General features: G+C 45.7%; 1 protein-coding gene across 1 annotated transcript; it reads left to right on the top strand.

Moving 5' to 3' along the window:
* The first annotated feature begins 3,628 nt into the window (after positions 1–3,628).
* Positions 3,629–9,000, top strand: LOC146199343 (endothelin-converting enzyme 1-like). The gene is made up of 3 exons (XM_084592105.1): positions 3,629–3,646; positions 4,782–5,342; positions 7,465–9,000. Exons 1-3 carry the CDS (start codon positions 3,629–3,631, stop codon positions 8,947–8,949), a joined length of 2,064 nt encoding a protein of 687 aa, XP_084448231.1. The 3' UTR covers positions 8,950–9,000.
* Positions 9,001–12,706: the final 3,706 nt, after the last annotated feature.

The following is a 12,706-nucleotide window of genomic DNA, read 5'->3' as shown; positions in this document are numbered from 1 at the left end:
CAGAGAGTCGCAGAATTTGCCCCAGTTGGCTCTTGTCAGTTGTTCAGCGCACTCCGCCGCCTTCTTTGTGATCTCCACGATCTTCATCCTAAGCTTTCGATTGTGCCTCTGTTTCTTCAATCTTCTTAAGAGAACTCGGAAACTCTCGCTTTGGGGGGACGCAGAAAAACCCTTAATTTTGTGCATTCGAGACGCCTATCACGCCATGACCATATTCGCGCCTTTTCCCCTTTATTTGTTCCTTAGACTGTCTAAGAGGAGGCCCAGGCAAAAGGTGAAAAGCCTGACGAGACATTGGTCCATTTTACAAGTTTTAGCGTCAATACATAGAACTAAAGGCAACACTTCGGTCACTAGCAGGGATACAACCTAACAAGCTCTTTAAAAGGAAAAATTGTACCGCCCTGTACATAAACTCAAATTATCCAAAATTGTAAACGTACGAAAGAAAATGCGGCTTCTTGTAACACGTGTACGCTTGAATACAAAGGTCACAAAACACAGGAAACTTTAAATGCGAAGCCCGGACAACAAACATCAAAATCAATACATGAGAATAAAAACTAGAACAAAGAAACAATTTGTATCCAATTACAAGCATTGCATACAATTTCCATATGTAATCTAAGGAACTCCTATTGGCAATCCAACTGATTCATTAACCACATAATTATAACGTACACATCATTGAGTCGTGCATAAAATTGCAGAAGTAATTAAGAAAAAGCGTCTACATTCAAGTTTAGAAACAGTAAAAAGAAATTGTTTAAACCGACGCGCGTTCCAGAGTTGTTCAATAGCTTGGTAGACTGAAAAGTTAATTTTTGGCGACCATGATTAATTCGTGTCACAGGCACTCTCCTTCTAGGATCTCGGATTGGATATATAGTGATATGCTCTATGTACGTATGTTGCAAAGCAAGTGCTCGAAATCGGGAGGGGGGGGGGGGTGGGCGGCCCACCGTTGACAAATAAACACTGCCCCGGGCCCGGCTCGAGCCCGAGGCGGAGGGCTTTCTAACGGCCCGAGCCCGAGAACAGCTGTAAATGGACGTTAATAACGATCCACGCGAAACTCTTGTACAGTTACCAGTGGTTATCAAGAAACAAAGCTGGACGCGCGTCATAAAATTGGGAACAGACAATCCAGGCAGATCTGACTCCCAAAAACATGCGCACGTAAGAAGCTCGACTCGAGATTTCAAGTCTTCTACACAGGCTTCTAGACATACGATTACTTTCGTAAGTGATTTTGGCAAACTGAGACAAAGCCGTACAATGCGCTTCTCCAAAAGCAACTGAGGTCGCACCTTGTATCTATAGGACTACCGGAGAAAGCAATGCAACCGAACTCCCGAATTGTTCTTACATAAATTTATATAGAGACAAAATAGTGTCTCTGAGTATATCGAATTACATATTGCTTATTAGCTTCAGGTGACCAATGCCCGCTCAAATTCCAGGGAATTGCTTTTGATGTTTATATTCCTTATTTGGACAATAACAAAGTCTGGGATACAATGGCAAAATGCAGATGAACTCTGCCTGACGGAGATAAAACACCCGAACACAATGCTCAGAACAAGCAGTAGAAGCAAGAACACTATACGTTTTCATTACACAGGGAGCTCATATTTGTATAAAATTAAAAGAAATGGGAGTAACGTGCATACTTTTGCATTGACATTTTATACACTGAATATATGCAAGGAATATTTAGATACCCTGTATCAGCAATCGGCGAAAAACAAAATCACACAGTTAACGGAACATCATGGGACATACAGAATTTTTGTATGAGCAACCCTTTTATCGAATGAACAGGGAAGGGCGTTCTTTTTGGAGGAGTTCTGGGAAAATCATTTCTGAATAATTCCCATGACCTGTGTATTTTTATTCAGAACACTGGGAATTAAAAATGAAGGAATTTCTGCCCCATAGTTAGTACCCACAAGGGGTACTCGATAACTGACGAGCCTAACGTTACAAGGCGCATTACTGCTAGAGTACAACTGAACATATTTAGTGGAATAATGTTTGAAATCGTTAAAGACATAGCAAAGAATTTCAACTCAAATAATTTATTCACTTTAGGACGGAATGCTCTGAAAAGTACAAACCTGTATGATCGTTGTGTGCAAGGTTTTCAACATATCGTATTGCTTTCTTCTGCAGTATTATCAGCCTCGCAAGGTTAGCTTTTGTTGCAGACCAGCCATGAGGTCGCCAGCCTACTTTGGGGTCGTATATTACAGCCAACGAACATCTTTTGTAGATCATCAGCATGCACTTCGATATCACGCTCAAAAGCAATATAACATATTGGCATGTTGGAAAGCAACGGAATTCTTGAGGCACACCTTTAGGTTAGTAACAAGTTTCGGAAGTAAAGAATCCTCTAGTACAGAAAAATTGCTTGTTTTTTAAAGATTCTTGTAGCCAAGCAGAGCTGTTAAAAATGTGTTATAAATTTGTTTACCTTGTTCAGCTTCGCCATACTCATGTGAAATTTAATTGCTTCGCTTTCTTCTTCCGAACTGGAAAGTGAAAATTGGCTTCGAAATAATCTGCTACCTGCTTTGAAGCACGTGTGGTGATTACGTATCCTAATTCCGATCTTTCAAAGGTAGGATACCGCAACTTCTGTCTTTTCCTCACTGGTTGTATGTCAGCGAATTAAGCAGTTATTCTGACGCAGAAATGGCTCTGAACGCCACCTAAAGGTAACATACACCCACTGAAGACGACAAATTTATACCGAAATAATTACGAAATAAAATAGTGTAAGCATTGCCATACCACAGCATTTGATATCGCTTCTCGGATCGTACGGCTGGTTTTACGGCTACTTGTAATCAAAAGCATCGCATAATGTAACCTAAAAGGAAGCACACCCCCACGAAATTTTATTTTACTGCTGTTAATTAAAAAGAGTGCATCAGAAAAAACAAAAACAAAAAGAAAAACGTCTCACGAAGTGGATTCGAAGCACTGTTGGTTTCGAAACCGCAGCGTTAATGAAGAGTCAATAAATATTTTTTTCAGCATGGTATTTATTACTGAAACAATGTCCTCTGTACATAAATAATGTACAAATGATTAATAAAAGAACATCCAATCAACACGATGCGCAATAGGATACACAAAGTCAACAAAACTCTAAACAAGAGGCAATGTAGAGCACATCGCTAAGAGTGAGGGCCACTCCGGTTCAAAGTCAGCCTGTGCATATTATGTGCCTGTGCATACCAGCCTGTGCAATCCCTAAAATGCAAAATCATCCCACAGCAGTGATCTTTTGTAGAAACAACCGATTCACAATTTCTATCCATCACGCGCGCTTTTCAGAGGCTGTGTAACCCAGTTAGAAAGGCTGAGTTAATAAATATCATTAAAAAAAAAGAATGCGTTCTTCTTGGTTTTAAAAATACATATTCAGCTATACGTTATCAGGCGACGCGGATCAGGGGACCTACCGTTGAGAAAACGGAAGAAAACGGAAAGAAGTCGGCATTCTTATCCAAGAGGCCGAGAAGAAGAAGAATTCGGCTCCTGAAGGATGCAATTTTGGTAAACTCTGCGTTCTGTCGTGGATTTCTCAACTTCCCAACAGCTTCAGCGTCCTGGCATGGATAAAACAGACACAGTAAGCGTGTTTTTTTGCATTTCGGTCGCATTGCTTTCAAATCTGGAAATCGTCGAAAGCGGTTGTATTCTCTTCGTGCCTCTGTACCTTCTTAGTGACGACATCAATTGTCAAATTGACAGGCTGCGACCAGTTAAAAAGTAGGTACACTTCAGCGCCACTAGAATAAGTCGTTTTCGGCGCGCGTTCCAAGAAGTGGTATGCCTGCCTTGCAGTTGTATTTAAGCAAGCAGTGCCGTGTAGAACATTGTATCAAGCTCCCTTACCGCTTTCGAACGAGGAATAATCGTTTCACGCTTTTAAGCGATTCTCTGCTTGGCCTCTTACTACTACACATTCAAGGAGCCGTAAATAGATTTTGAATGGTTATACCACATCCGTAGAAGCGGTTTTGGTGAGCATTCGAGTCAAACCATAAAACTCAGCATGAAATCTGTAATTTACGCATAGTTTTTCGAAATTAGTCCTTGCAAGCATTCAAGGCGACGCCTCACTTCGCATTCTTAGCTCTCCCTGCCCCATTGATATAAAATGGGCAACCTGGGAGATCCTTCACGTTCTTCGTGAGCCTGTACAGGCTCACGAGCATGGAGGGCCGCAGTCGCTGTTTTTTTTTTATTCCCTCTTGTTCATCGATATCTCTCGAGTTGAAAAAAATATATTGAGCATCATTTTTATCCTCGATATCTTCGGTGTCAGTGCGCCAGCTTAAAATGATACTGCGCGGTAATGAAGGATGGAATACCGATCATTTGTGCGTTCTTTCTAGCCTTAGCAGGTATCCTTTCATAGTTACATCCATGTCTCACAATTTATGATTTCGCTGTTATGTAGAGCAGTCCCGTATTAAACTATAAAATATCCAATTTGTGTGGCCGCGTAAAGCAAGATTTGCATCCTTAATACGAAATGATGTGTGAGCGTCTTAACAGCAGTACGCAAGTTCAAAGTAGTCGCCGAAATACACGAAGAAGAGAGGGGATAGCATTTGAAGCGGTTCGTATATAAGATAACTAGATACTGATAGTGATACCAACATACCTCCAAGAAGCAACGCAATGTACATTTACTTTGCGAGTTACCTTGATGTTCGTCTTCAATTCCTCTAGCTTTATGTTTTTCTCGTGTTTTTCAGGAGGAAATTTCTCAGACCGACCTAGAAATCGCGCGGTGGCTTGAAGCCGCCGCTATCGCGGTCTGCGTTCTCGTGGTTGTCCTGTCGGTCGCATTGCTCCTTCATCACTACTATCCGGGCATAGTGCCTCGCTTCGGACGCAAGAGTCCACTGGACTTGGATAAAGGCAACAGTAGTGACTCAGTCAGCGCAGCGATGCCGAGGGCTCTACTGCGATCATGCGGCACTGCGGAGTGTCACCGCTATGCACGCTTTTTTCTCAACCAGCTCAACAGCAGCGTGGACCCATGCGACGACCTGCGCGCCTTCTCGTGTGCTTCGCGGCCGCAATGGCGACACTCGCTGAAGGACGAGCTGGTCGAGAACACGTCGCGTACAGCCCTGGCCAACTACGCCGCAAGCGGACACGGCAAGCACACGGCGTTTGCCAAGACGTCAACGTTCTACCGGACGTGCGTGACGAGTAAGACTCCGCTGGACTTGCAGGCCTTGCGTACGTTTCTCGCTGATGTCGCTGCAGGTGCAGAATCGGCGATGCCAGATAACTCCAGACCTTTCCAGGTTCGTGCACGTGCTCAGAACGTTGTTATGTCAATGCATTTACCATTTTCCGAAGAAAGTTCTAAAAAAAGAAAAACCCTGATGATGGTTAGTGATTGTGGGAGAGGCAGCATAAAATAACGTAAAGTTAGCTTCTACCAACTAAAATTGGCTTACGGCCCATTTTCGGTGAATAACAGGGCAGAGCTCTACACCCAGCATTCAAGACAGCCGGTATTCTCGACCAGCCAACGCAGGCCCAAACGTGGGTCCTGGTGGCTGCCTATTACGCTGTTTAATATTTGGAAAAAGGCTTACTGCCAATAGCTGACAAATTGTAATAACTTAATCGACATCTAATGCTAGGCAGCGAAACATGGCCCAAGGTAGAGCGGTGATGGGGCTCACGAGGTTGACCAGGTATTTGAGCCAGCTACAATTCACGCGCAATAGGCTGACTGGTTTCTGTAACAAGTTGACAAGAATATGGCACGTTTAATGTGCATAGTGTATAGAATACTGCTGGTTTCCGTGAACCTGATGCATTGAGTATCAAAGCAATATATACTTAAGCCCCGGAAAGGCGCCTTAGTAAGAATAAGCGTACATATTTTAGTGAATTAATTTACATAATGTTCGCATAAAAGCGTCAGAGCCGACGTTTTAAATAAAAACTATCAGCAATGTGATCACGCCACCTGTTATCTTCTATTTTTGTCTTAGCAAGCTTAAAATTTACTGAAATAATTTCTCTCGACTTGCGAAGGTTGCTGGCTCTAAAATAAAGACATCTAAGCTCGCTCAAAGTTGCTGTTGTATGTATGCATGCAGCTTGGTAACGCCTTCCGTTTGGTAGTGTTTCATTGACGCAGTGTTTCTTGTACGAGTGACATGTTGAACCTGGCCGCCTTGAAAATGATCTTGCTAATTAACCAACTGAAAAAAAAAATAGTTCTGGTTTAGCTCTGGTTATATCTAGTTAAATTGCGAAAGCAACGGCGGAAGCTTCTTTAGCCTGCTACATTATTCCCCTATCCCGCCCTATCAGTGTAAGGTGCTCCATTATAGGGGACACTTAAGCTCATCCTTTAAGGGTACGACGCAAGAGCGTAAGCTACCAGCCCACATATAAAGTCACGCTTCAACCAAGCCATGTGGACGTGCCTGCGTGTCGTAGAGGTAACGAGAAAGCAAACGGTTCTGGCAGGCTGATTCTAATATCACCTTCCCATAAGGAAGGAACGACCCGAGTTGGCAGCTCCTGCCCGTGACATAGTGATAACGTGAATTGAAATGTCATGGCAGGCTGGATTTTTTTTTTTTATGAGGAAACCGAAGCTATGGCTCTTCACGGCGTAGATGAGGCCACCCGAGGCCTCGCTTCGGCTGTCGTAGTAGTATTTCTTTCACAATAATAAACGATATTTGCCCCATGTTGGTCCAACATCAATAGACAGTCTGGCTCACCTAGGTCCAAGCTAGGCCAGCAAGGCTGAATCAAAGTTGGGATTTGTTGTTAGCCTCGCACCGGCCGACCTTCGGCGGCCGACATAGAGAGAGAGAGAGAGAGAGAGAGAGAGAGAGATTTTAATGGCAACAGGAGATGTCTGCCTGGTGGTAAGCCTAGCATGCTACTCCTGATGACGGTTGAGGGATGAGGGTGACAGAGTGTGGGAGGGCCAGAGTGTGGGAGGGACAGAGTGTGGGTGGGACAGAGTGGCCGACATAGGGCCACTGACTGAAAAAGGGCCACTGACATAGGGCCACTGACACTGAAAAAACGTTGCCTTATTAGCTTGAAATGTTGACTATGGGAAGTATGTCCTCTCGTTAATGCAAGCGAGCCCAGCGTAGGGGGCGAAGGGAACCATCTATGTTACTAATTTATTTAACCTCCAAGCATCTGAGACAAGGCAAAGGTCAATGTGACGTCTTAAATAATGTTTTAAGGAGACTCCAGAAATTGACAAATGACCACAAGCGGTTAGTATATAAAAACGGAGGATATATTTGCTGTCTGAGTCGCCCAAACTTTACAATATGTGCAACGGAGCTTTTCTTCAGAAAAAAAAAAAATAATCATGGTTTCCTATATTCACGTCAGGCACTAATCAGTTTCGTATCTTACGTGCTATTTCCTCAGGTGATGTCGAAGATGGCGGCTCGTTACGGGAATGGCATCCTTTTCCGGCTGGGTACAGGATTCGTGCCACTGAACGGCTCCAGAGTAGAAAGGTCAGCCCTTGTAATTGGCCTGAATCACGACTTCAAGGGCTGGATGGAGAAGGCGAGCCACGACACCAGAAACGATTTTGATATAAGTAACGTAAAACGGGTTCTAAGCTTGAGCATGTCTCGGGACGATTTCATTTGGCGCAACATGTCGAACGAGGTGATGGCAGCACTACAGACACTCAAGGACATTTGGACGAGCCTCAAAATTGGCAGCAGTCAAGCGCGGGCTCTTACTACTGTCTCAAAAATGGGCGCAGGACTTCTCAACATCAAGCCAGCCATTCTGTTCTCCCACCTGCAACAGAGAGGGGCAAGCTATTCCGAGGAACAGCCGGTAATAATGGAGCAAGCTGACCTTCTGTTCTTTCTGGACAGCTTGCTTGAACGCGTGGATTCACGTCAGTTGGTGAGATATTTGATCTGGGAGACAGCCCGGCAGATCTCCACCTTCTTTCTTCAGACGCACCCTGCTCGACTGGAACACGCGTGCTACACTAGAGCTGCCAGACTTTTCGGTCCTGCAGCCGTGCTGATGCCCGTCATCTGGCACCAGGTGAGCGCCGAAGCCGTGGTCAGCGCCGAGGCTACATTTGCCAGCGTGCTCAAGGCTTCCGAAAACGCCGTCTACGCTGTAGCGACCCGCACTGACGACGAAGCGAAGCGCCTAACTGCACTTGGAAATCGTCTCAGACAAACTCGCCTGGTAATCTCATACCCGGAGGACGTGCGCGATCTGCGGACATTGAACGAGAAGCTCGCCCACATTCCGGCATTGAGCGACGTCTTCTTCGACAATTTCCTGACCGTACTGGAATCTTCATGGAATCACAAGAAAGAACATCCGTCCTTGCCCGCGCCCCTGCGACCGAGACCTCGATACGACGCGCTGCGTAACGAGCTGGTGCTTCCCATCGACCTCCTGGTGCCACCGTGGTTCTCACCGGAGTCACCTCCGTACATACGATTAGCTACGGCCGGCTTAGCTCTGTCCCTGACACTATGGCATGCGGTAGCTTCGCGGAGCGTGTACGACGTGGGAGAGTCTTCCTGGCGCTTCCTCTCACAATGGCATGGGGCCAAGCGGACGTGCCTGCCTGGCAAAGGGATACGGGATGACGCCTTTCGCAGGATTGCCGTCGTAGTAGTGGCAGAGGCCTTGAAGCAGATTTTGAGGGCAAACAGCAGCAATGATGACAGTGCTGGGTTTGCTGACCACCTAACGGAAGTCGGCAGGGAAGACCTGGAACTGCTCCTCGTGTCTTGCTGCCTGTCGACGTGCGGCCCTCATAACCACGGCATCTGCACAGCCGTCATGGAGGCACCGCAGTTTGAGTCCGTTTTTCGTTGTGGACAGAAGGAAGGTTTTAATCGCGAGAAGTGTCCGCCTACCTGACTCAAGTTATTTTGCTAATCTGAAATACCATCTTAGACTAAGACAAATGTTTTTAGCCGTTTGGCATATCAGTAGCGCATATCGTAGTTTTATACCTTTATCCCCCCCCCCCTCCCCCTTCCCCTGAAAAAAAAACTATATTGCTTAGGCTGTCATATATTATTTCAGCGAAGCAGGGGTCCACAGTACCATGCGGAATTGATGCAATATTCTAATTTATACCTCATTTGTTACACCATAGTATTGTGGATTTCATCATCTTAAGGACTGTGCTCTTGTCACTTATAGCACTGTTGATTCCCTGTATGTCACAGTTATACACATACCGTTCAACGAGAAATAAACGTGGCGCGCACTATGCCACGCGCCACTAACTTTTCATAGTGTAGTGAGTTTTGCGCAGGCAATAAACATTATTGAAATTCGTGTTTTAGAAGTGAAGTGTCAAACATAGTTCAGGTATTCAGATTATGCAAAACTTAAAGTCGTATGCCTTTAAAATCTCCCTACTACTCAGCTTTAAAACAAGTGTTACAACACCCCTTCAGTAAAGATATACATTTGATAACAAAGACCACTTTATGTTCTTAAATATAGCTGTGTTGTCTCCGGAACTTTTTGCAGCGGAAGATAGTGAAATTTTCTTTAAGCCTGCCTTTCCTAGGTATGCTTATCGCAAATGTACGTACCGCGTTACAAACTTCGACACGCCTCCAATTATAGAGTGGCATATTTCTCGAAAATTAGTGCTTCTTAGAGATGTTCTTAAAGAGGTGGTGGTGAAAACGTTTATTAAAAAGAGCTACACGGAAGTTTCTCTGGGGTCCGGCTTAGTGCCCTTCCCCTCAGAAACACTAGGTGGAGTCCTTAGTACGGGATCGCAGTGGCTTCCGTTTCCGCCATTGCACGTTTGACCAACGCCTATTGGGCTTTCAGTTCGGAGCAGGCGAGTAGGGTCGCATCCCAGTCCTCCCGGGTGGGGTTTGGGTTGGGTGTAAGGGCAGGGTTGGAGGGGCACGCCCACATCATGCGGAAGCGGTCCGAGGACATTTCCCCACTAGCACTCCCAGTCCCCGGAGAAGGCGGTGTCAGAGTGTTTAAGTGACGCTGGGCACATCCTGGTGTTTGTAAGAAGGCGAAGAAACACGCGTTCCTCCGCACTCGTTAATTCTTTACACGGGTGGGGGTAAAAATTGTGTCTGTTTTGGTACAGTTGAGTTATTTGTCTGAAGGTGTAGGCCGGTGTGAATTCCTCTTCTTCTAAGGAGGCGGACGAGGTTGCCCGGTTAGAGAGCGCGCGGGCGGTGGCATCTGCTGCCTCGTATCCTCCTAGCCCCGAGTGGGCCGGAGCCCAAACTATGAAGAGACGGGATGGACTTCCCACGTACGAGCTGTTTTGCAGTAGTCGGTAGGCCAGGTCCGAGCTGTTTTGTAGTAGCCGGTAGGCCAGGTACGGGGCCCAGCCCTGTTGAACGTTCGCACGCCCCTCGTGAGTCCGTCCTGACTGTTTTGGAATCAGAGTGTGTTGCTGCTAACGCGATGGCGACATCCTCTGCCTATGTTACGCTTCGTGCTTTAAATGTGAGCCCATGCACCGTTTTGGACTCATGGATTACTTCCACCGTGTACCACCCGCCTTGATGCGGGCCAGATGCGTCCACGTAGTACACTCCGGGTTTCCCCCGTAGTGGTGAGCTAAGGCCTCTGCCCTGGCCATGCGCCTACCCTCGTGGTCGTCGCTGGACATGTTATTGGGGAGTGATTTTACGTGCAGGGCGTATCGCCACTCCTGGGGAAGTCTTACTCTCCCTTCGGTTAGAATCGTGTGTTGTATTTGTAGACGGGTTAATAGGCGACGCCCCGACGGTGTCTGCTATGATCGTGCGCATTGGCTTGTGAGGTGGGCTTCTCAGCTCCTCGAATGAGTTCGTCATACCCACACCTTGGAGTCTCAGGTTCGACATGGTTATAGGGAGGTCGAGAGCCTTCTTCGCTATTTTGCGCATGATCACCTCGAGGATGTTTTCGTCGTGTTTCTTGAGGTGGAGATAGGGGGTCGAGTACAGTATTTTGCTTGTTACAAAGGCATTGGCTAGTCGTAGAGCGTCTTTGCTTCTCAGCCCCCCTTTCTTGTTCGAGACTCTGCGAATCATTCGGCCCACCTGTTCTCCCACATTTTTTAAGCTTGTTGAGCGTGGTCGTCGCCAGTTTACGCTGGTGAATGAAAAGGCCCAAGACTCTAATTTCTAATTTCCTCTCTCGCGGGTATCGGTTCTGACCAAAGTCACAATTTTATCTTGTCTGTGCATTTTTAGCAGGGACGAATATGGACGAATTCGGATTTTTTCGGTGAGCAATTAGGCCGCATTTTTTCGCGTATTCGTTCACAGCGGTAGCTTCCTCCTGCAAGCTGGCCTCCATTTCTGCCAGAGAGCTCAGCGTGGCTCATATGGAGATGTCGTCCGCGTACAGCGCTTATTTGCTGCACATCCGAGACTTTCTCCAGGTGGACCGGGAGATTCTTCAATGTCATGTTCAAATTCCTAAAAAGAGGCTCACAAGGCGCTCTTGCTTTATTTTAACCCACCCATTAATCTCTGCACCCGAATCAGTATCTTAATACAGAGCGCACTTAACGTCTAATTAGCAAGGCTATGGACACGCCTGGAATAGAGAGGCATTGATCTTATTAGGATGCCGAGCATTCGGCAGCATTGGACCCTTCGTCACAAACATAAGTCTGCGGGATTTCATTTTCTCCTGCAAGCCTCCCTGCAGCGTCATTACAGAGAGAAGAAGATATTTGACTTGAAACCCACCGAAAAGAAAAAAAAAAAAAAAAAAGCTCGACCGCCTCTGGCGTGCGATTAAGAGCGTTAGCTTGAGTTTTACAGAAATTAATACGAAGTCCTCAATAGCAACGTGCACATCACAAAACAAAGTTCTTTTTATGCTTCGTTTTGCTTTGATATAAAACGTTCCCTGCATATCATTCCACTACCTGAACATAGCTTATTTTCATTCTTGATGTTTTAGTGCAGATCAGCGAACAGTTTTGTGATATGTGGCAGCGCCCAGAACTATCACGTGTCTCCCGCTTCCGTGCATCTATGGCCACTCCGCCTCCTCCTCATCTAAAATGAGTAAAACGCGCAAAATTGTAAATTGTAAATTTGTTTACAGAAAAGGAAATGCGCAATATCTTCCGCACACTTCCGTGGATACCTGAAGCGCGCCGTAAGGGAAGGCCGGAAGGTGGAAATGAAAGCTACAAGAGATTAAAAAATGTCATAGTGGAGGACTACGGACATAGAGTTTCTTACTCTTACCTAGAGGGAAAGCTGTGCTGCCGTCTATGGGAGTTTACATGGAGTTTCCAGACGGCCAGTTCAGCCACCATGGGTGCTCAAAGCATCATGGGCCCGAGAGCTACCGAGTGCAGAACTACAACTTTTGGCCAAAACTAATGCAAAGATAAACGCTGTTCTACCATTAATAATGTCCAAAGATTGAATATTGTGACTATAAATTGCAAAAAGAGAGAGAAACAGCATGTCAGTGTGATATTTATCCAATATAAGCGATGGATCTTTCTCCTATTGGTTTAGTTTTGAGCAGCACAAATACCAATATTTCGCACTTAATAGGCAAAATTTGAAATAAAAAAAGCGTTACAAAAATATTTATGGTTGTGCAGTCACTGAAGGAAGTTTTGAGAGGCATTTCGGGAAACAAAAACCATTTATTGGCGACGTGT

Source organism: Amblyomma maculatum, chromosome 2 (genome assembly GCF_055883805.1).
Source record: "Amblyomma maculatum isolate TAMU_Amacu chromosome 2, ASM5588380v1, whole genome shotgun sequence".
NCBI classification, from domain to species: Eukaryota; Metazoa; Arthropoda; class Arachnida; order Ixodida; family Ixodidae; genus Amblyomma; species Amblyomma maculatum.
Note: the sequence above shows the minus strand (reverse complement) of the source record. Positions and strands in the feature narration are given on the sequence as shown.